Source organism: Scyliorhinus torazame, chromosome 27 (genome assembly GCF_047496885.1).
Source record: "Scyliorhinus torazame isolate Kashiwa2021f chromosome 27, sScyTor2.1, whole genome shotgun sequence".
Taxonomy (NCBI): domain Eukaryota; kingdom Metazoa; phylum Chordata; class Chondrichthyes; order Carcharhiniformes; family Scyliorhinidae; genus Scyliorhinus; species Scyliorhinus torazame.
Window position 1 is genome coordinate 15,018,915 of NC_092733.1, and position 25,749 is coordinate 15,044,663.

General features: G+C 49.7%; 1 protein-coding gene across 5 annotated transcripts in view; it reads right to left on the reverse strand.

Annotated features, from left to right (window-relative positions):
* Positions 1-25,749, reverse strand: part of LOC140403227 (microtubule-associated serine/threonine-protein kinase 1-like) — a 217,797-nt gene that overhangs the window by 148,229 nt on the left and 43,819 nt on the right. For 2 of the 5 annotated variants that reach the window (XM_072490989.1, XM_072490986.1), the window contains exon 1: positions 5,430-5,635. The exons of 1 other annotated variant lie outside the window; for it this stretch is intronic. In XM_072490989.1, coding sequence (XP_072347090.1) covers positions 5,430-5,512 — 83 coding nt within the window. In that variant the 5' untranslated portion in view covers positions 5,513-5,635. Of the gene's footprint in view, positions 1-5,429; positions 5,636-25,749 lie in introns of those variants that run through there. 2 more of the 5 variants (XM_072490988.1, XM_072490985.1) reach the window with 1 other exon arrangement.

Here is a 25,749-nt window from a genome sequence, read left to right on the forward strand (position 1 = left end):
ATGTCTATATACAGATAGGGACTGGTTTAGCATAGTGGTCTAAACAGCTGGCTTGTAATGCAGAACAATGCCAGCAGCGCGGGTTCAATTCCCGTACCAGCCTCTCTGAACAGGCGCTGGAATGTGGCGGCTAAGGGCTTTTCATAGTAACTTCATTGAAGCCTACTTGTGACAATAAGTGATTATTATTATTATATGAATGTCTATATACATATGTGTGTATATGTCTATATACATATATGTATATATGTGTGTGTGTATGTCCATGTACATGTGTGCATATGTATGTGTGTGTGCATGTCTGTATACATATGTGAATATGTATGTGTGTATGTTGATGTCTATATACATGTGTGTACATGTATAAGTGTGTATGTGCATGTCTGTATACATATGTATATACGTATATGTGTGAGTGCATGTCTATATACATATGTGTATATGGATATGTGTGTGCTTTTTGTCTCCCTCCTTTTTTGAATGAAGGTGTTACATTGGCAGTTTTCCAACTCTCTGGGACTTTTCCACAATTTATGGATTCTTGGAAGATTACTGCCAGTGTATCCATTATCTCTGTAGCTACTTCCTTTAATATCCTGGGATGCAACACATCAGGTCCAGGGGACTTATCGCCCTTTAACATCGCCCTTTAACCCCAGTAGTTTCCCCAGTATTTTTTACCTGGTGATTGTTATTGTTTATATTTCCTCCCCAACTTCTGCCCCTTGATTATTTATAGTAAGAAGTTTTACAACACCAGGTTAAAGTCCAACAGGTTTGTTTGGAATCACTAGCTTTCGGAGCGCAGCTCCTTCCTCAGGTGAATGAAGAGGTGGGTTCCAGAAACACATATAGACAAAGTCAATGATGCAGGTATTACCTGCAAAGACTCGCATTCAAAGTATCGTCTTGCACCATTGGAATTTCTGTCTCCCTCTCCGCCTCCCTCCCCACCTCTCTCTCCGCCTCCCTTACGACTCCCTCTCCGCCTCCCTCTCTCTCCCTGTCTCCCTCTCTCCGTCTCTCTCTCTCCGTCTCGGTCTCTCTCCCTCTCCATCTCTCCCTCTCCGTCTTCCTCTCCTTCTTTGTCTCTCTTCCTCTCTCCCTCTCCGTCTCTCTCCCTCTCATATACACATATGTCTACATACATATGTATATACATATGTGTATATGGATGTCTATATATGTGTATATGTATATGTGTGTGTGCATATCTATATACATGTGTATATGTATATGTGTGTGTGCATGTCTATATACATATGTGTATATGTATATGTGTGTGCATGTCTATATTCATGTGTATATGGATATGTGTGTGTGCATGTCTATATACATATGTGTATATGTATGTGTGTGTGTGTGCATGTCTATATACATATGTGTATATGTATATGTGTGTGTGTGCAAGTCTATATACATATGTGTATATGTATATACATATGTGTATATGGATGTGTGTGTGTGCGCATGTCTATATGGGCAGCACAGTAGCATTGTGGATAGCACAATTGCTTCACAGCTCCAGGGTCCCAGGTTCGATTCCGGCTTGGGTCACTGTCTGTGAGAAGTCTGCACATCCTGCCCGTGTGTGTGCGGGTTTCCTCCGGGTGCTCCGGTTTCCTCCCACAGTCCAAAGATGTGCAGGTTAGTGGATTGACCATGATAAATTGCCCTTAGTGTCCAAAATTGCCCTTAGTGTTGGGTGGGGTAACTGGGTTATGGGGATAGGGTGGAGGTGTTGACCTTGGGTAGGGTTCTCTTTCCAAGAGCCGGTGCAGACCCGAGGGGCCGAATGGCCTCCTCCTGCACTGTAAATTCTGTGATATATACATGTGTGTATATGGATATATGTGTGTGCATGGCTGTACACATGTGTATATGTATATGTGTGTGTGCATGTCTATATACATGTGTATACCTGTGTGTGCATGTCTATATACATGTGTATGTGTGTGCGCACATGTCTATATACATATGTGTATATGTATATGTGTGTGCATGTCTATATACATATGTGGATATGTATATACATATATGTATATGTGTGTGCATTTGTATATACATGTGTATATGGATATGTGGGTGTGCATGTCTATATACGTAAGTGTATATGAATATGTGTGTGCATATCTATATACACGTGCATATGGATATGTGTGTGTGCATGTGTATATATATGTGTGTATATGGATGTGTATGTGCATGTCTATATACATATGTATATGTGTGAGTGCATGTCTATATACATGTGTATATGTATATGCATGTCTATATACATGTGTATATGGATAAGTGTGTGTGTGCATGTCTATATACATGTGTATATGTGTGCATGTCTATATACATGTGTATATGTGTGCATGTCTATATACATGTGTATATGGATATGTGTGTGTGCATGTCTATATACATATGTGTATATGTGTGCATGTCTACATACATGTGTATATGGGTGTGTGCATGTCTATATACATATGAAAAATGAAAGAAAATCGCTTAGTGTCACAAGTAGGGTTCAATGAAGTTACTGTGAAAAGCCCCTAGTCGCCACGTTCCGGCGCCTGTTCGGTGAGGCTGTTACTGGAATTGAACCGTGCTGCTGGCCTGCCTTGGTCTGCTTTCAAAGCCAGCGATTTAGCCCTGTGCTAAACAGCCCCATGTGTATATGTATATGTGTGTATGCATGTCTATATACATATGTGTATATGTGTGTGTGTGTGTCTATATACATGTGTAAATTAATATGTGTGCGCGCATGTCTATATACACATGTATATGTGTGTGCATGTCTACATACATGTGGATATGGAAGTGTGTGCATGTCTATATACATATGTGTATATGTATAGGTGTGCGTGCATGTCTATATACATGTGTATCTGTATAAGTGTGTGTGCATGTCTATATACAAATGTGTATATGGATATGTGTGTGCACATGTCTACATACATGTGGATATGTATATGTGCATGTCTATATACATGTGTATATGTATATGTCTATAAACATGTGTATATGGAAATGTGCGCATGTCCATATACATGTGTATATGTATGTGCGTGTGCGCGCATGTCTATATACATGTGTGCGTGCATGTCTATATATGTGTGTAAATGGATATGTGTGTGCATGCCTTTATGCATGTGTATAAGTATGTGCATATCTATATGCATATGTGTATGTCAATATACGTGTATATGTATATGTGTGTGTGCGCATGTCTATACATATGTGTATGTGGATATGTGGGTGCATGCCTATATACATGTGCATATGTATATGTGTGCATGACTATATACATGTGTATATGTATGTGTGTGTGTGCATGTCTATATACATATGTGTATATGGATGTGTGTGTGCATGTCTATATACATGTGTATATGGATATGTGTGTGCATGCCTATATACGTGTATGTGTGCATGTCTATATACATGTGTGTATGTGTGTGTGTGCATGTCTATATACATATGTGTTTATGTATGTGTGTTTGCATGTCTATATACATATGTAGATATGTATATACATATGTGTATATGTGTGTGCATGTGTATATACATATGTGTATATGGATATGTGTGTATGTCTATATATATATGTGTGTGTGTGTATATGTATATGTGTGTGCATGTCTATATATATATGTGTGTGTGTGTGTATATGTATATGTGTGTGCATGCCTATATACATATGTGTATAGGGATATGTGTGTGTGCATGTCTATATACGCATATGTGTATATGGATGTGTGTGTGCATGTCAAATACATGTGTATATGGATATGTGTGTGTGCATGTCTATATGCATATGTGTATATGATTGCATGTCTATATACGTGTATATGTGTGTGTGCGCATGTCTATATACATGTGTATATGTATGTGTGTATGCATGTCTATATACAGATGTGTATATGTATATGTATGTGTGCATGTCTATATACACGTGTAAATTGATGTGTGTGTGCATGTCTATATACATAGGTGTATATGGCTATGTGTGCATGTCTATATACACATGTGTACGTGTATATGTGTGTGCATGTCCATATACATATGTGTATATGTATAGGTGTGTGTGCATGTCTATATACATGTGTATATGTATATGTGTGCATGTCCATATACAAATGTGTATATGGATATGTGTGCATGCCTATATACATGTGTATATGGATATGTGTGTGTGCATGTCTATATACCTGTGTATATGGATATGGGTGTGCGCATGTCTATACATATGTGTATGTGGATGTGTGTGGATCCCTATATACATGTGTATATGTATATGTGTGTGTGCATGTCTATATACATATGTGTATATGTATATGTGTGTGTGCATGTATATATACATGTGTATATGTATAGGTGTGTGTGCATGTCTATATACAAATGTGTATATGGATATGTGTGTGCGCATGTCTATACATATGTGTATGTGGATGTGTGTGGATGCCTATATACATGTGTATATGGATATGTGTGTGCGCATGTCTATACATATGTGTATGTGGATGTGTGTGGATGCCTATATACATGTGTATATGTATATGTGTGTGTGCGCATGTCTGTATACATATGTGTATATGTATATGTGTGTGTGCATGTCTATATACATGTGTATATGTATATGTGTGCATGTCTATATACAAATGTGTATATGGATATGTGTGCGCATGCCTATATACATGTGTATATGTGTGTGCATGTCTATATACATGTGTATATGGATGTGTGTGTGCGCATGTCTATACATATGTGTATATGGATGTGTGTGGATGCCTATATACATGTGTATATGTATATGTGTGTGTGCATGTCTATATACATATGTGTATATGTATATGTGTGTGTGCATGTCTATATACATATGTGTATATGGATATGTGTGTGCTGGTAAAGCAGCTGTACAGCAGAACAGACTCAGCACACAAAGGGGGGTCAAAGTGGAACAATAGAATCCATCTCAGCATTTACTCTCGAGCTGCTCTTCAATCCCGATAATAACACTCACACCCTCCAGCAATCACAGTTCCAGGTCTGTTCAACCTCACAATCACAGGCACATTGTCGCAAAGCCCTCAGCCCTTTGCAGCACAGAAAGCAGACATCTGCCTCCTTCTACTGCCGTGCTAAGGTGAAGCACTCAAGAAGGCGGAGTGCTTATGGCTGCTTTCAATAGCCCGCCGTCTATTCAGCAAGGACTGGGAGGGGAAATTTAATCCGTCCTTCATCTCAATATCGGTGCATGAACCACAGCCCATTTCCCCCTCCAAACATCTATCTTTTTATACCCCCCATTTACAAATCGAGCCACCACCCTGAACACACACAGCTTTGACCTTCCCTTATACAGTCTCCCTTGTACCGTAACCACACAAGATCATTCCCCTTTCTTTGTTAAACGGAGGCAGGCTCTTAATTACCTTTTGGACCGTCGGAACATGCTGCTGTCAAGGAAATACGGCATAGAAAAATTAGACAGCACTGTCCAGAGAGAGTCAGACATGGTCCCGGAGAGCTGACATTGTGATGGTCGCGATTGTCGGTCTACAGCACCGTGTAGCCACGGACGGGAAAAAAAGCTGTTCCAATTCCCTCGATAGGTTTGCCAGATTATTCCACCAGCATGGGAAGGGGAGGATTTTCTGTGTGAGTGTGTGTGTGAGAGAGAGAGAGAGAGAGAGAGAGAGCGTGTGTCTGTGTACATACGTGTGTGTGAATCTATTGCCACCAGCAGTCTGAGATTGGAAGAGCTGCCACATCGACCCCCACCCACCCCACCCCAGTCCTGCCTCATTGAGAATCTGCACTGGGGCTTCACGTCTGTCAGTCACAAGCTTATGTGAGTGTTCCAGGGGGACACGGTGTTCATTCATTAAGCAGTCAGCTATTCAGCCAGAGTTCAACTGCAAACTCCAGAACAAAATCTCCAGAGACTCAGAGAAGGGGGTGGGTTACAGGGAATGAAAGGAAAGGAAGAAATGAGAGAAAAATGAAAGGAGAGTGACCAGGGAGAGAAAATGAGCGACAGAGGCAAAGAGAGAGAAGTGAGAAGGGGACAAGTAGTGAGGAAAGTGTAGAGGACTAAGCAGCAGTATGGTCTGGGAGTGAGACAGACTCCGGTAGATAACAGGAAGAGAGAGAGAGAGAGGCGGAGAGAGAGAGAGACACAGAGGGAGAGAAAGAGAGAGGGACAGAGAGAGAAACAGAGAAGACAGCGGGAATGACAGAGAGAGAGACAGAGAGGGAGACGGGGAGAGAGGGAGACGGGGAGAGAGGGAGACGGGGAGAGAGGGAGACGGGGAGAGAGGGAGACGGGGAGAGAGGGAGACGGGGAGGAGAGGGAGACGGGGTGGAGAGGGAGACGGGGTGGAGAGGGAGACGGGGTGGAGAGGGAGACGGGGTGGAGAGGGAGACGGGGTGGAGAGGGAGACGGGGTGGAGAGGGAGACGGGGTGGAGAGGGAGACGAGGTGGAGAGGGAGACGAGGTGGAGAGGGAGACGAGGTGGAGAGGGAGACGGGGTGGAGAGGGAAACGGGGTGGAGAGGGAGACGGGGTGGAGAGGGAGACGGGGTGGAGAGGGAGACGGGAAGAGGGGGAGACAGAGAGAGGGAGACAGAGAGAGGGAGACAGAGAGAGGGAGACGGGGGGGGAGAGGGAGACGGGGGGGGAGAGGGAGACGGGGGGAGAGGGAGACGGGGGGGAGAGGGAGACGGGGGGGAGAGGGAGACGGGGGGGGGGAGAGGGAGACGGGAGGGAGAGGGAGATGGGGGGGGAGAGGGAGACGGGGGAGAGGGAGATGGGGGGAGAGGGAGACGGGGGGAGAGGGAGACGGGGGGAGAGGGAGACAGAGAGAGATGGAGAGAGAGAGAGCGACATGGGAGAGAGAGAGAGAGATGGAGAGGGAGAGAGACGGAGAGAGAGAGACGGAGAGGGAGAGCGATGGAACATAGAACATAGAACATAGAAAATACAGCACAGAACAGGCCCTTCGGCCCACGATGTTGTGCCGAACCATTGTCCTAGATTAATCAGAGATTATCATTGAATCTACAGTGCAGAAGGAGGCCATTCGGCCCCCTGAGTCTGCACCAGCTCTTGGAAAGAGCACCCTACCCAAACTCAACACCTCCACCCAACACCAAGGGCAATTTGGACATTAAGGGCAATTTATCATTGTCCAATTCACCTAACCCGCACATCTTTGGACTGTGGGAGGAAACCGGAGCACCCGGAGGAAACCCACGCAGACACGGGGAGGACGTGCAGACTCCGCACAGACAATGACCCAAGCCGAAATCGAACCTGGGACCATGGATCTGTGAAGCAATTGTGCTATCCACAATGCTACCGTGCTGCCCTTAAGAACAAATAAATCTACACTATATCATTTTCCCGTAATCCATGCACCTATCCAACAGCTGCTTGAAGGTCACTAATGTTTCCGACTCAACTACTTCCACAGGCAGTGCATTCCATGCCCCCACTACTCTCTGGGTAAAGAACCTACCTCTGATATCCCTCCTATATCTTCCACCTTTCACCTTAAATTTATGTCCCCTTGTAATGGTGTGTTCCACCTGGGGAAAAAGTCTCTGACTGTCTACTCTATCTATTCCCCTGATCATCTTATAAACCTCTATCAAGTCGCCCCTCATCCTTCTCCGCTCTAATGAGAAAAGGCCTAGCACCCTCAACCTTTCCTCGTAAGACCTACTCTCCATTCCAGGCAACATCCTGGTAAATCTTCTTTGCACCTTTTCCAGAGCTTCCACATCCTTCCTAAAATGAGGCGACCAGAACTGTACACAGTACTCCAAATGTGGCCTTACCAAAGTTTTGTACAGCTGCATCATCACCTCACGGCTCTTAAATTCAATCCCTCTGTTAATGAACGCGAGCACACCATAGGCCTTCTTCACAGCTCTATCCACTTGAGTGGCAACTTTCAAAGATGTATGAACATAGACCCCAAGGTCTCTCTGCTCCTTCACAATGCCAAGAACTCTACCGTTAACCCTGTATTCCGCATTCATATTTGTCCTTCCAAAATGGACAACCTCACACTTTTCAGGGTTAAACTCCATCTGCCACTTCTCAGCCCAGCTCTGCATCCTATCTATGTCTCTTTGCAGCCGACAACAGCCCTCCTTACTATCCACAACTCCACCAATCTTCGTATCGTCTGCAAATTTACTGACCCACCCTTCAACTCCCTCATCCAAGTCATTAATGAAAATCACAAACAGCAGAGGACCCAGAACTGATCCCTGCGGTACACCACTGGTAACTGGGATCCAGGCTGAATATTTGCCATCCACCACCACTCTCTGACTTCTATCGGTTAGCCAGTTCGTTATCCAACTGGCCAAATTTCCCACTATCCCATGCCTCCTTACTTTGTGCAGAAGCCTACCATGGGGAACTTTATCAAATGCCTTACTAAAATCCATGTACACTACATCCACTGCTTTACCTTCATCCACATGCTTGGTCACCTCCTCAAAGAATTCAATAAGATTTGTAAGGCAAGACCTACCCCTCACAAATCCGTGCTGACTATCCCTAATCAAGCAGTGTCTTTCCAGATGCTCAGAAATCCTATCCTTCAGTACCCTTTCCATTACTTTGCCTACCACCGAAGTAAGACTAACTGGCCTGTAATTCCCAGGGTTATCCCTAGTTCCTTTTTTGAACAGGGGCACGACATTCGCCACTCTCCAATCCCCTGGTACCACCCCTGTTGACAGTGAGGACGAAAAGATAATTGCCAACGGCTCTGCAATTTCATCTCTTGCTTCCCATAGAATCCTTGGATATAACCCGTCAGGCCCGGGGGACTTGTCTATCCTCAAGTTTTTCAAAATGCCCAACACATCTTCCTTCCTAACAAGTATTTCCTCGAGCTTACCAATCTGTTTCACACTGTCCTCTCCAACAATATCGCCCCTCTCATTTGTAAATACAGAAGAAAAGTACTCATTCAAGACCTCGCCTATCTCTTCAGACTCAATACACAATCTCCCGCTACTGTCCTTGATCGGACCTACCCTCGCTCTAGTCATTCTCATATTTCTCACATATGTGTAAAAGGCCTTGGGGTTTTCCTTGATCCTACCCGCCAAAGATTGTTCATGCCCTCTCTTAGCTCTCCTAATCCCTTTCTTCAGTTCCCTCCTGGCTATCTTGTATCCCTCCAATGCCCTGTCTGAACCTTGTTTCCTCAGCCTTACATAAGTCACCTTTTTCCTCTTAACAAGACATTCAACCTCTCTTGTCAACCATGGTTCCCTCACTCGACCATCTCTTCCCTGCCTGACAGGGACATACATATCAAGGACACGTAGCACCTGTTCCTTGAACAAGTTCCACATTTCACTTGTGTCCTTCCCTGCCAGCCTATGTTCCCAACTTATGCACTTCAATTCTTGTCTGACAACATCGTATTTACCCTTACCCCAATTGTAAACCTTGCCCTGTTGCACGTACCTATCCCTCTCCATTACTAAAGTGAAAGTCACAGAATTGTGGTCACTATCTCCAAAATGCTCCCCCACTAACAAATCTATCACTTGCCCTGGTTCATTACCCAGTACTAAATCCAATATTGCCCCTCCTCTGGTTGGACAATCTACATACTGTGTTAGAAAAGCTTCCTGGACACACTGCACAAACACCACCCCATCCAAACTATTTGATCTAAAGAGTTTCCACTCAATATTTGGGAAGTTAAAGTCGCCCATGACTACCACCCTATGACTTCTGCACCTTTCCAAAATCTGTTTCCCAATCTGTTCCTCCACATCTCTGCTACTATTGGGGGGCCTATAGAAAACTCCTAACAAGGTGACTGCTCCTTTCCTATTTCTGACTTCAACCCATACTACCTCAATAGGGTGATACTCCTCGAACTGCCTTTCTGCAGCTGTTATACTATCTCTAATTAATAATGCCACCCCCCCACCTCTTTTACCACCCTCCCTAATCTTATTGAAACATCTATAACCAGGGACCTCCAACAACCATTTCTGCCCCTCTTCTATCCAAGTTTCCGTGATGGCCACCACATCGTAGTCCCAAGTACCGATCCATGCCTTAAGTTCACCCACCTTATTCCTGATGCTTCTTGCGTTGAAGTATACACACTTCAACCCATCTCCGTGCCTGCAAATACTCTCCTTTGTCAGTGTTCCCTTCCCCACTGCCTCATTACATGCTTTGGCGTCCTGAATATCGGCTACCTTAGTTGCTGGACTACAAATCCGGTTCCCATTCCCCTGCCAAATTAGTTTAAACCCTCCCGAAGAGTACTAGCAAACCTCCCTCCCAGGATATTGGTGCCCCTCTGGTTCAGATGCAACCCGTCCTGCTTGTACAGGTCCCACCTTCCCCAGAATGCGCTCCAATTATCCAAATACCTGAAGCCCTCCCTCCTACACCATTCCTGCAGCCACGTGTTCAACTGCACTCTCTCCCTATTCCTAGCCTCGCTATCACGTGGCACCGGCAACAAACCAGAGATGACAACTCTGTCTGTCCTGACTTTCAACTTCCAGCCTAACTCCCTAAACTTGTTTATTACCTCCACACCCCTTTTCCTACCTATGTCGTTGGTACCAATGTGCACCACATTGGAGAGGGAGGGGGAGAGAGAGAGACGGAGAGGGAGGGAGAGAGAGAGACGGAGAGGGAGGGAGAGAGAGAGACGGAGAGGGAGGGAGAGAGAGAGACGGAGAGGGAGAGAGAGAGACGGAGAGAGAGAGAGGGAGAGAGACGGAGCGGGAGAGAGACGGAGCGGGAGAGAGACGGAGCGGGAGAGAGACGGAGAGGGAGAGAGACGGAGAGGGAGAGAGACGGAGAGGGAGAGAGACGGAGAGGGAGAGAGACGGAGAGGGAGAGAGACGGAGAGGGAGACGGAGACGGAGAGGGAGGCGGAGACGGAGAGGGAGGCGGAGAGAGAGGCGGAGAGAGAGGCGGGGAGAGAGTGGCGGAGAGAGTGGCGGAGAGAGTGGCGGAGAGAGTGGCGGAGAGAGTGGCGGAGAGAGTGGCGGAGAGGGAGGCGGAGAGGGAGGCGGAGAGGGAGGCGGAGAGGGAGGCGGAGAGGGAGGCGGAGAGGGAGGCGGTGAGGGAGGCGGAGAGGGAGGCGGAGAGGGAGGCGGAGAGGGAGGCGGAGAGGGAGGCGGAGAGGGAGACAGAAATTCCAATGGTGCAAGACGATACTTTGAATGCGAGTGTTTGCAGGTAATACCTGCATCATTGACTTTGTCTATATATGTGTTTCTGGAACCCACCTCTTCATTCACCCGAGGAAGGAGCTGTGCTCCGAAAGCTAGCGATTCCAAACAAACCTGTTGGACTTTAACCTGGTGTTGTAAAACTTCTTACTATAAATAATCAAGGGGCAGAAGTTGGAGTGGAAATATAAACAATAACAATCACCAGGTAAAACATACAGAGGAAACTACTGGCATTAAATGCCGATAAGTCCCCTGGACCTGATGGGTTGCATCCCAGGATATTAAAGGAAGTAGCTACAGAGATAGTGGATACACTGGCAGTAATCTTCCAAGAATCCATAAATTGTGGAAAAGTCCCAGAGAATTGGAAAACTGCCAACGTAACACCTTTATTCAAAAAAGGAGAGAAAAAGCAAGTGACTACAGGCCAGTTAGCTTAACTTCAGTCATTATAGTCCATTATAAAGAATGTAATAGCAGAGCATTTAGAAATACATAATATAATCAAGCAAGGTCAGCATGGCTTCATGAGGGCAAATCATGCCTGACATATTTATCACAATTCTCGAAGGTGGTAATAAGCAGAATAGAGGAAGGGGAACCAGTAGATGTAATATACTTGGATTTCTAAAAAGCATTTGATAAAAGTGTCACACGAAAGGCTTCTTAATGAGATAAGACCCTCATGGTGTTGGAGGTAGAATATTAGCATGGATAGAGGATTGGCTAGCTGATAGAAGACAAGAGTTGGGATAAGAGGAGCTTTTTCAGGATGGCAACCTGTAACTAGCGGAGTGCCACAGGGATCCGTGCTGGGACCGCAATTATTCACAATATGATGACTTGGACGAGGGAAGTGAATGCTCTATTGCTAAGTTTGCGGATGACACAGAAATAGGTGGGAAGGCAAGTGAGGATTATGCAAAGAGTCTACAGAGGGATACAGACAGGTTGAGTGAGTGGGCAAAAACTTGGCAGATGGAATATAATGTAGGAAAATGTGAAGTTATGCACTTTGGTAAGGAGCTGAATATTATTTAAATGGAGAGAGATGGCAGAAAACTGCAGCCCAGAAGGATCTGGAGATTCTCGAGAATAAATCACAAAAAGCTAGCATGCAAGTCAACAGGTAATAGGGAAGGCAAATGGATGATTGCCCTTTATTTCAAAGGGAATGACGTATGGCAATAGGAAAGTTCTGCTAAAACTATACAAGGCACTAGTTAGACCACATCTAGAAACCTGTGAACAGATTTGGTCTCCTTATCGAAGGAAATACATACCGGCATTGGAGTCAGTCCAGAGAAGGTTCACTCGGTTAATCCCGGGCATGGAGGGGTTTCCTTATGAGGAGAGGTTGAGTCGGTTGGGCCTGTGCTCATTGGAGTTTAGAAGAATGAGAGGCGACCTTATTGAGACATATCGGGTTCTCAGGGGGTTTGACAGGGTCGATGCTGAGAGGTTGTTTCCCCTTGTGGGAAAGTCTGGGACCAGAGGGCAGAATCTCAGAGTAAGGGGGTCTCCCATTTCAGACAGAGATGAGGAGGAATTTCTTCTCTCAGAGGGCAGTGAATCTGTGGAATTCGTTACCGCAGAGAGCTGCAGAGGCCGGGTCATTAAGTATGTTCAAGGCTGAGATGGAGTTTTAATCAGTGAGGGAATTGAGGGTTATGGGGATAAGGCGGGAAAGTGGAAACCCTGATCTCATCGAATGGCGGAGCAGACTCGCTGGGCCGAGTGGCCTACCTCTGCTCCTACGTCCTATGGTCCTTTGGTCTGGACCCTTGAGGTTCAGTGTCACCGGCGGCTGAAGCAGATGGGACGGGCGGGCAGCTGCACCTCAAAGGTGGAAAGAAGGCACCTTGACAATGCCTGGGATGAGTGACGTTAGCCGTGTACATTGTGCGAGACATCCTCATTCCCTGCTCCTGGTTCTTATGGTCAGATACAGGCTTGACTGATGTGGTCAGGCACTGTGAAGGGATGTCATCAATGTGCTGGGACCCTTGCATAACGAACACGGAGGATGGCTTGGACTGAGCCCCTGTCTTTATCTTGTGTGGGAATCAGGAAGTACAGGGACACAGCTCATCAGGACAAGGAGCCATAGAAAGGGTAAAATCAGTGGGAGTTTATTTACAGAGGTGAATGGTATGTCCAAGTGTTTAACACCCGTGCCCACGCTGTACAACTAGAGCTTCTTAGCCTTTCTAACCCTGCCGTTACATCTAGGTTAGTCCCCAACATCCACAGCAGAGGTGGAGGCCTGCGGCCTGTCACATCCAGTTGCCTGTGATGACCTTGGCGGGCGCCCTCGGGAGGCTAACACCTGGTGCGGTCCCTGCTTTCTGGGCCCTGCAGTGTGGCAGTGGCACCCTCCTCGACCTGTGGGTCTGGAGCTGAAGTGGTGACAGAAAGAGGGGATTCGCATGGGCGGGACACTCCTCCCTGTGAGTGCCCGAGGGCCCTGGGCTTCTTCCTGGGGATAGAGAGGCAGGTGGAATGAGCTTGAGAAGCCCCGTCATCCTCTGGCATTGGCACTGATGGAAGTGCCTGCACCATGGAGTGTATGTCCTGAAGCAGTGCTGGACAAACGTCTTGCAGCAAGGTCCTCACAGCCGCCCCCACCCTAGCTATGCTGACCTTGGACTCCTCGCATGCAACCTTGAAAATCAGAGGAGTGCACCAGACATCCCTTCCCGATTTTCCCACGTTTGCCTTTGGAACGCCAGGAACTGAGGCATGACTGAGTCCAGGGGCTCATCGTTTGACTGGGACTCAGCAAATTCCTGGCTTCCAGCAATCTGAAGAGTGCCGGAACCCTGGGAGGTGCCTGCCTCGGCCTGCTATGGCTCAGAGTGCTAACCCCGAGCCCACTCTACAACGAGGTCCCACCGAGGCGTGTGTCTCTGCTCTGGTGGAGGGTGTGGCTGAGCGCCGCGATGGTTCTTCTATTTCGTGTGCCCGTTCCTCTGTGCTGCTGTTAGGGTTGGAGGACCTGGCTGGTTGTCTCCCTCAGCTGCCTGCAGGATGTGCCTGCGACAGAGAGGAGGGGTGACCAGTGCATGGCCGGGGAAGGAGAAATAGGAGACATGGATCAGTCTTGTTGCCTGATGGATGTTGCATTGTTGGACCTTCACTTGGTTTATTGGTGCCAACATCAGGACAGGAGTGGTCCACAGCCTCACCGTCCACCTAAATGGTTTTCTCCTCAAAGTCTGTGAGGACCTTCAGCTCTGGCACCCCTCCACCCATCCAGGATCTCTCCCTCTTGGCGTGCGCCAACCTTTCCTGCATGAAGGCAGATGGGGAGAGTATCAGCAGGATGCGTGCCAGGGCAGATGATAAGGATGCCTGGCATGTGTAGATCAGCAAGGTGGTGAGGACACGGCCTAAGAGGGAGATGAAGGTGCGCGTGTGGGAGAGCGAGTGCTGGTGTCCCTCGAGCTGGCAGTGAGTGAGGTCCCTGTGGATGTGTGAGGAGTGCGCGAGTTGAGAGCAATGAGAAGAGTGAGTTAGCCTGGCAGATCATTCAGCCCCTTCCTTCACTGATGGTTGTCCTCTTCTTCAGGGCGTGGTCACTGATCACCGCCCCCCTCCATGCTGGGTTGGGGCCTCCACAGCGTTGAGCAGTCTCTCCAGGGAGTTGTGTGAAAACCTGGGGGGGGGGGGGGGGTGATGACTTCTTGGCAGCCTTCACTTCCTGGCAACCTGCAAAGTGTGGATGCTGTGGCGGCCTCTAAACGATGCGCCCTGATGATGGGTGTGCCGGGTGAATCAGTGGCTGCCCGCCAGCAACATGGGGTGCAACATGGGCATGAAAAGTTTTGGCACTAAGTGCCGCACTAACCAACGTGAAAAGTCATCATTGCCATCGGCACACTCAACACGGCTTTCCCTACCGACTTCAGCCTTTGCCGATATCCAGGAAAATCCCAGACAGAAACACAGAAACTTGGAAAGAGAGAGAGACACACACACACACACAGACACACACACACACACACAGGCAGGGGACACAGAGAGAGACACACACACACACACACACACACACAGACAGGGGACACACACACACACACACACAGACAAGGGACACAGAGAGACACACACACACAGACAGGGGACACACACACACACACACACACAGACAGGGGACACAGAGAGAGAGACACATACACACACAGACAGGGGACACAGAGAGACACACACACACACACACACACACACACATAGAGGACACAGAGACACACACACACACACAGGGGACACAGAGCGACACACACACACAGACAGGGGACACAATGAGACGCACACACACACAGACAGGAGACACAGAGAGACGCACACACAGGGGACACAGAGAGACACACACACACACACACACAGGGGACACAGAGAGACACACACACACACACACACACACAGACACACACACACACACAGGGGACACAGAGCGACACACACACACAGACAGGGGACACAGAGAGACGCACACACACACACACACAGGGGACACAGAGAGACACACACACACACACACACAGACACACACACACACAGGGGACACAGAGCGACACACACACACAGACAGGAGACACAGAGAGACGCACACACAGGGGACACAGAGAGACACACACACACACACACACGGGACACAGAGAGAGACACACACACACACACACACAGGGGACACAGAGAGACACACACACACACACACACACACACAGACAGGGGACACAGAGAGACACACACACACACAGACAAGGGACACAGAGAGACACACACACACACACACACACACACACAGGGGACACAGAGAGACACACACACACACACACACACACAGGGGACACACACACACACACAGACAAGGGACACAGAGAGACACACACACACACACACACACACACACACAGGGGACACAGAGAGACACACACACACACACACACACACAGGGGACACAGAGAGACACGCACACACACAGAGGGGACACAGAGAGACGCACACACACACACACACACACACACAGACAGGGGACACAGAGAGACACACACACACACACACACACACAGGGGACACAGAGAGACACACACACACACAGACAAGGGACACAGAGAGACACACACACACACACACACACACACACACACACAGGGGACACAGAGAGACACACACACACACACACACACACAGGGGACACAGAGAGACACGCACACACACACAGGGGACACAGAGAGACACACACACACACACACACACACACACACAGGGGACACAGAGAGACACACACACACACACACACACAGGGGACACAGAGAGACACGCACACACACACAGGGGACACAGAGAGACACACACACACACAGACAAGGGACACAGAGAGGCACACACACACACACACACACACACACAGGGGACACAGAGAGACACACACACACACACACACACACAGGGGACACAGAGAGACACGCACACACACACAGGGGACACAGAGAGACGCACACACACACACACACACACACACACACACACACACACACACACACAGGGGACACAGAGAGACACACACACACACACACACACACGGGCCTGTGCCGTGGGGGACTCTTTCCCTCCGCGCTGGCCGGTGTAACGGTCCGCCATGGCCGGCGCAGAGAAGAGCCCCCTGCGCACGCACTGGGATGATGCCAGCAGATGCTGCCGCTCCCGCGCATGGGCCAACTCGCTTCGGCTGGCGGAGACCCTTCCACGCCGGCTGGCGCGGCGCCAACCCCGCCGGTGCCGGCCTAGCCCCTGAAGGTGCGGAGGATTCCGCACCTTCCGGGCGGCCCGACGCCGGAGTGGTTCACGCCACTCCTCGGCGCCGGGACCGCCCGCCCCGCCGGGTAGGGGAGAATTCCGCCCCCGATGTCTTCTTCTTCGATGAGTGCTTGTCCAGCCCTCAACCCCACAGCGTTACCACCTTTACACGAACGGTGCAGTGTTGCAGAACTGTGCTACCCACTCTACCTGCTTGTTGGATTTGCTCACACTTAACCTGTCACTACCTTGACCTGACTGCTCTATGCACCATGCCATACAGACCCGGGATGCGCAACAACAACCTCCATTCATTTATGCAGTAAAAGATCCGAAGATCCTTCATAGCAGCAATTATCAAACAGATAAGGAGATATTAGGGCACACAACCCAAAGAGATGGGTTTTAAGGAGCATCTTAAAAGGAAGGGGGAGAAAAAGGAAGGGAGAGAGAGAGAGAGTGCGAGAGGTGGAGAATTTGAGAGAGAGAATTCCAGATCTTCGGCTTGAGGTGGCTAAGGGGTTTGAAAGTAGGAATGACATTTTTGTTTTTAAGTAGTAATTGCCAAACCAGAGAACAAAGAATGTTCAACGGATAGAGGCCAAAGTCAAAGCACAAGAATTCAAGAATGCTAACCCAAGGGCAGCACGGTAGCACAGTGGTTAGCACTGTTGCTTCACAGCTCCAGGGTCCCAGGTTCGATTCCCCGCTGGGTCACTGTCTGTGCGGAGTCTGCACATCCTCCCCGTGTGTGCGTGGGTTTCCTCCGGGTGCTCCGGTTTCCTCCCACAGTCCAAAGATGTGCGGGTTAGGTGGATTGGCCATGCTAAATTGCCCCTTAGTGTCCGAAAAAGGTTAAGTGGGGGTTACTGGGTTATGGGGATAGGGTAGCTACGTGGGCTTAAGTAGGGTGCTCTTTCTAAGGGCCGGTGCAGACTCGATGGGCCGAATGGCCTCCAGCACACTGGGCTAAATCACTGGCTTTTAAAGCAGACCGAGGCAGGCCAGCAGCACGGTTCAATTCCCGTACCAGCCTCCCCGAACAGGCGCCGGAATGTGGCGACTAGGGGCTTTTCACAGTAACTTCATTTGAAGCCTACTTGTGACAATAAGCGATTTTCATTTTCATTTCAAATTCTATGATTCCATGAACCCGGAATTAGTCAATCTCTTCAGGGCAGAGGAGGGCGATGAGGGGAAAACTATCTGAAATTCTTTCCTCGCGCTTACTCTTTAAGATATTGTTGACACACGCCCTTCTTCAAGTATCCCGGAGATTAACGCCACCTCCGATTCTCAGATCCCGTTCCCGTTTGTCAATTTTCAAGGTTGGGGCAAATTTATTTTAAGCTTCATATTTCGATGTGGCAGCTTTGCCAATGCCCAGTGTGTCAACGAGACAGGTTGTGTTTGAGCGGATTGAAAGATTTATCTCCCTACCCTGTCATCTCCTTTATTGATTCATTCTTTTCAAAGTCATTTAAAAAAAAAGTCAATTAATTATAGAGAATATTCCAGAGCTTTGCTGTATCCATCAGCTATGAAATGTCAGAAACCTGCAAAACTGGGAGTTAGGGAATGTTTGTGTGTGAGGTGGAGGTGAGGGAGTGTCGGCAGAGGGAGAGTCAGGGGTATAAGGGTCGGGGGGAATGAGTCGCGTGGTGGGGGGGGGGATTGAGAGGGTCGGGGGAGGGGATTGAGAGGGTCGGGGGAGGGGATTGAGAGGGTCGGGGGAGGGGATTGAGAGGGTCGGGGGAGGGGATCGAGAGTGTCGGGGGAGGGGATTGAGAGAGTCGGGGAGGGGATTGAGAGGGTCGGGGGAGGGGATTGAGAGGGTCGGGGGAGGGGATTGAGAGGGTCGGGGGAGGGGATTGAGAGGGTCGGGGGAGGGGATCAAGAGGGTCGGGGGAGGGGATTGAGAGAGTCGGGGGAGGGGATTGAGAGGGTCGGGGGAGGGGATTGAGAGGGTCGGGGAGGGGATTGAGAGGGTCGGGGAGGGGATTGAGAGGGTCGGGGGAGGGGATTGAGAGGGTCGGGGGAGGGGGGATTGAAAGGGTCGGGGGAGGGGATTGAGAGGGTCGGGGGAGGGGATTGAGAGGGTCGGGGGAAGGGGGATTGAGAGGGTCGGGGGAGGGGATTGAGAGGGTCGGGGGAGGGGATTGAGAGGGTCGGGGGAGGGGATCAAGAGGGTCGGGGGAGGGGATCGAGAGGGTCGGAGGAGGGGAATGAGAGGGTCGGGGGAGGGGGGATTGAGAGGGTCGGGGGAGGGGGGATTGAGAGGGTCGGGGAGGGGATTGAGAGGGTCGGGGGAGGGGATTGAGAGGGTCGGGGGAGGGGATTGAGAGGGTCGGGGGAGGGGATTGAGAGGGTCGGGGGAGGGGATTGAGAGGGTCGGGGGAGGGTATTGAGAGGGTCAGGGGAGGGGATTGAGAGGGTCGGGGGAGGGGATTGAGAGGGTCGGGGGAGGGGACTGAGAGGGTCGGGGGAGGGGATTGAGAGGGTCGGGGGAGGGGACTGAGAGGGTCGGGGGAGGGGATTGAGAGTGTCGGGGGAGGGGATTAAGAGGGTCGGGGGAGGGGATTAAGAGGGTCGGGGTGGGGATTGACAGGGTCAGGGGGAAATGAGAGGGTCGGGGAGGGCATTGAGATGGTCGGGGGAGGGGATTGAGAGGATCGGGGGAGGGGATTGAGAGGATCGGGGGAGGGGATTGAGAGGATCGGGGGAGGGGATTGAGAGGATCGGGGGAGGGGATTGAGAGGATCGGGGGAGGGGATTGAGAGGGTCAGGGGAGGGGATTGAGAGGGTCAGGGGAGGGGATTGAGAGGGTCAGGGGAGGGGATTGAGAGGGTCAGGGGAGGGGATTGAGAGGGTCAGGGGAGGGAATTGAGAGGGCCGAGGGAGGGGATCAAGAGGGTCGAGGGAGGGGATCAAGAGGGTCGGGGGAGGGGATTGAGAGGGTCGGGGAGGGGATTGAGGGTCGGGGAATACAGCACAAAGAAAAGGTCAGGGATGTGGAGGCCCTTCGATTTAACATTCCTGTAGATGTAGCTGATGACAAGACTGCTCCCTGAATAAAAATCAAGACCCTGGTGTCTTCTTTCAACAAAAAGCCAGTTTAGGTTCGGGTTCAGGTTCGGATTGTGTGGGTTCAGTGGGGAGCACTCTCCGTGTGAGAAGATTGTGGGTCCCAGTCCTGCCTCAGACACTCGAGAGCATAATCCATGCTGACACGGGGAGTGCAGCGATGAGGGAGCGCTGCACTTTGGGAGGTGAGGTTTTCCGGATGAGGCGATAAGCTCAGAGCCACTCAGCTGGACTTTAAGCCTCTCTTGGCACTATTTTGAAGTAGGGCGACAGAGTTCACGGCGATATTTATTTATTCCTCAAAGCGCAGCAGTTGCCTCATTGTGATCACATTGCTGTCAGTGGGATCTTGCTCTGCACAGAGTTGCTGCTGTAGTGGCGACACTTCCAAAAGCGCTGCGAAACGTGAAGTTGTGAAAGGGGTTAAAATATAAGAACATAAGAACTGCGAGCAGGAGTAGGCCATCTGGCCCCTCGAGCCTCCTCCACCATTCAATGAGATCATGGCTGATCTTTTGTGGACACAGCTCCACTTTTTGGCCCGAACACCATAACCCTTAATCCCTTTATTCTTCAAAAAACTATCTATCTTTATCTTAAAAACATTTAATTAAGGAGCCTCAACTGCTTCACTGGGCAAGGAATTCCATAGATTCACAACCCTTTGGGTGAAGAAGTTCCTCCTAAACTCAGTCCTAAATCTACTTCCCCTTATTTTGAGGCTATGCCCCCTAGTTCTGCTTTCACCCGCCAGTGGAAACAACCTGCCCGCATCTATCCTATCTATTCCCTTCATAGTTTTATATGTTTCTATAAGATCCCCCCCGCATCCTTCTAAATTCCAACGAGTACAGTCCCAGTCTACTCAACCTCTCCTCGTAATCCAACCCCTTCAGCTCTGGGATTAACCTAGTGAATCTCCTCTGGTTATATGAAGGGGAGGAGGAGGAAACAGGGTCACTCTCAATTTCTCTCTCACACACACACACACACACTGTAGATGGAATTTAATGGAGGTCGTGAGGGTTCACCCCACTCACTGGTGGGAAACCTCTCCAAGGAACTCCCAATGTTATTTTCGCAGTCAGGTATTTGGGCCGCAATGGGACCCCCCCACGGTCGCCAATGGGGTAGAAATCCTGCCCCCCCCCCCCGCAGAGAGCTACTGGCCAGTAATTCAGTGAGAGCTCCACCAGGGTCACCGCTAGATCCCTGGGGACAGAGAAGTGTGAGCATGGTGGGATCGTGAGGAGGGGGAGAGTGAGGGGTTTGGGGGTGCATTGATGAAGGGCTGTCAATGGCTAACACCTTCTCAATGCTGTTTCCCTCAATCAGGCACCGTGACTTTGAAAGAGGGGATTTCACGCCCCCCCACCCCACCCCACCCTCCCTTGGAGGCCGCTGGCAAACATAGCAGGGTTTTCTGGGTGGTCTTCGGGAAGCACGGGAGACCCGCACGGGAGAATCTCTCAGCCACCACAAATCCCCATCATCTGGTCTAAAATGATCCTTAAAGTGGATCAATAATAAGCCCAATCAGTCAGTGGGCACAATCCTCGAGTCGACCCATCACCCACAGCAGCGTAAATTAAATCAGCAAAATACCGCGGATGCTGGAATCTGAAACAAGAACAGAGGAGGCTGGGAAAACAGAGAGAAATAGAGTTAATGGGCTGGATTCTCCAAACATGGGGCTATGTCAAAAAGCTGGTGTTTCTTTAAGAAAGACCAGAGTGATTCTCCTACCTGCAGGGGGCTGGCAGGGCCCCGGAGAGCTTCTCGCAGCTCTGGCTGCGGATACGGGGCCCCGCACTTCCAGTCGGGAGTCCGCGCAAGCGCATGGGGCAGCCGCCGCAGGCAGACATGGCGGGCACGCACCGCAGGCCGGGCTGGAAGAAGTAGGTCCCCCCCGCCCCGGGATCGCACGCGCCCGCGGATCGGTGCCGCCCGATCGCTTGTCTGGCCGTCCATGAGGCCCCATGGTGAAGCATCACCCGCGTCCCACCAGGGCAGCCGCGGACTGAGTCTGCAGCCACCATCCAAGGTTCTCGACGGCTGATACGTGGTTAGAGCTTGGCCAGTTACCCTTGAATCGCGCGGGGGGGGCGTCTTTCAATGCCCCCTACCCGCACCAGTAGACCAAGGGACCGGAGAATCGCGGGAGCGGCGCCAACCACGATTCCTGCGCAAACGCCCATTCTCCGCCCCCGCACCAAATGCGATTTTGGCACCGAGGTTCGGAGAATCCAGTCCAATGTTTCCAGTCCGCTTGGCTCTTCAACTGAAGACAGGGAGAATGTATTGGATATTAAACTGTCGCTGGGAGAGGTTGCCACAAGATGTCGCAACCTTCAGAACAAAAGACTTCATGGCCTGGTTTTGGGGGAAGAGGGGGCTATTGTATTGAGACAATAAATGTCTGGGATACTTTTTAGATGGAGGTGTCTAAAGTTGTTGAAGTCAATGTTGAGTCCTGAGGATTGCAAAGTGCCAAACTGGAAGCTTGCCTCAGGCTTCACTGGAGCATTGGAGTAGGCCAAGGATGGACATGTGGGCATGAGAACGAGGTGCTGAGTTAAAATGGCGAGCAACAGGAAGGTTGGGGCCATGCTTGCTGACTGAAAGAAGGTGTTCCGCAAAGAGGTCGCCCAGTCTGCGTTTAGTCTTCCCAACGTAGAGGAGACCCACATTGGGAGCACAGAATACAATAGACCAGATTGAAACGGGAGCAAGATTTGCCAAAAAGTGATCACGCCCATTGAGGGCGGAATTCCCCTTGCAACGTCTCGCGAGATTGGGTTGAATCTCACACGGCACGGTGAGCCGGGTGGATCCCGGGAGCGGGGTCTTCCGGCCATGCCGCGCCGCGGGCCAGCTGCTTTCGAGCGCAGTGTGGCCAGGAGATCGCGGCCGAAGTCTCACGAGATCGCGTTAGAACTCGCAAGGCTTTACGAGCCGGATAGACCCCAGGAGCGGGGTCTCACAGCTTTTAACGGCCACACTGCGCCGCGGCGAGCTGCTTTTCGGGCCCAGCGTGGCCATTCGATCGCGCCCTATATCTCATTTCAGTTACATATTTACATGAACCTTTGATGAATAAAATGGATTTGTTTCCTCACAAAGATCAGACAATTGTGCCCGTCAAAGGCACCATGGGGTGCGAGTTAATAACTAATAAAAATGGAAATGTTGACATAGCAATCAAATACCTGGGGATCCAGTCACTTGGGACTGGGGCACTCGGGAAACTACCCAGAGGCCTGGCTCTGACCAAACACTTGGGGCCCTATTTATGTTTATAATCCCGAAGGACCAGGTAACTATACAAAGTCTGCTGACTCTCGGTCTCTGTGTATAGGCCGAGGGATCGTAGACAATTGACCAAGACCGCGAGGATAACCAGGCGTGGATTATAACCAGACAAACTCATTGGACTGGCAATCATGGATGATCAACTGACTTAGTGACTAGTACTTGTCACAGAAATCACTGTTAAAGCTGGGGGTGGGGGGGGGGGTGGGGGGGGTGGGGGGGGGTGGGGGGGGGGGGGGTGGGGGGGGGGGGGGGGGGGATTAAAACCAGATCCACAAATGTCTCCATTTGAATCCACAGCCACGCCACATCTCATTGCTCCGGATCTCAGGTGTCGTCATATCATATTTTAATCTTGGATTTGATGGTAGCATGTTAACCCCTGTATAAGGTTACAGCATTATCACCCCTGTTAACCCTGTCAGCATGTTAACCCCAGTGTAAGGTACACAAGCTTGCCACCCTCACATTGATTCTGTATACACCTCCCGCTGCCTCAGGAAGGCGGGCAGCATCATCCCTCCCACCCAGGCTTTGCCCTCTTCCAGACCCTTCCATCAGGCAGAAGGTACAGAAGTCTGAAGATCCGCACGTCCAGACGTAGGAACAGCTTCTTCCCCACAGCTTCTAGACTCCTCAACGACTCCCCCTCGGACTGATCTGGTCCCTGTAAGAACACTATTCACGACGCCCTATGCAGCTCTTGCTCATGTATTTGCTTTGTTTGTCCCCTTGTTCCGCACTGTAACCAATCACTGTTTGTCGATGTACCATTTGTCAATGTTCTCTGTTGATTATTCTTTTTGTCTACTACGTACGTACTGTGTACGTTCCCTCAGCCGCAGAAAAATACTTCTCACTGTACCTCGGTGCATGTGACAATAAATCAAATCAAATCATTGTACCTCTCCCCTGCGCCAGCTCCCCACATCAGCCCCGCAACCCCCCATACCCAAGGCTCATTTACTCTCAGGATATTGCTGCAGTAATAGCATCACAAAAGGTGTGTGTGTGCGTGTGCTAAGTATAAGTACGCATCAAGGACACAGGATGCAGCAGCTGCTGCCAGGGTAAGGGCTGTCCAGGCCCAGAAAACAACCTTCCCTGTAAAATTAAATCTGTGGCAACTAAAACAGACACTGGTCTCCAAACAGTAATTCAATTCTGTAATTCAGATGGTGGTCACAAGTCACTGACAATGTAGTTTATGATATCACCTAAACCACTCCATCAGATTACAAAGCCTGAGTATCTATTGTTAAATCTGTAAACCATCGGAGTCCTTCGATTAGATTCTAGCCCGTAACTCAGTCCCCAATATCCACTATTAACAACAGAAATCACCCAACTCTTAGCCGAGATCCTGCTGGTAACTGACTCCAGACCAACCCTTAATCTACATACACATGTGCAAACATCTGAACCGCTCGTTTAGATTCCAGGATGTAACCCACTCCCAGATAGTCACAATTTTACATCGGGATAATCCGTGATTAGATTCCAGCCGATGTCTAAATTCTGGATATCAATCATTTGATATTACATAGAAATCACAGCACAGAAACCAGTCATTTGGCTCAACTGATCGATAGATTTCTGTGAATAGGTAGATTTCTAGACTCTAAAGGTGTCAAGGGGTATGGGGAGAATGCTGGAGTGTGAGAGAGAGGATCAGCCATGGTCATAATGAATGAGACAGCAGGCTCGAAGGGCCGAATGGCCTCCTGCTCCTATTTTTCTATGTTTCCATGTCAATGTCTGTGTGTTGAATTCTCCAGCCACCGCTCCCCCAACACCACCACAGAGGGGAAAGCTAACTAATGGCTGCCAGTGGAATCTTGCTGTCCCGCCAAAGTCTGTGCCGACTTACATTCCCCGCCCCTACGCACAAACCCCACGGGTAGATTTTCCAATCCCAACCACTGTGCGATTCGTCGCGGACGGGACGGAAAATTGACAGACCATTTTCAGAGGGATGATGCAGACTCAATGGGCCGAATGGCCTTCCTCTGCACTGCAGGGATTCTATGATTTAAAGGTCTGCGGACCTCAGGCGGGAATTTCTGGCCTTGGGGCAGGCGCGATCGGACATTCCTGCCCCGTGTGCTTACCTCTGTGCTCAAGGTAATCTTTAAGGGCCTCACTCCAATTAAAACTCTCTAACACCCAACGTGCAAGTCTCTGATCTCTCACCCTGCTGCAATTTGAGGGCTTTGACTCCTGATCCTTACCCTGTCAGCGAGTCAAGTACTGATCAAAGCCCTATACCCATATCCCCTCTTTGAACCTAGTTCGTGAAAACTACAACTCA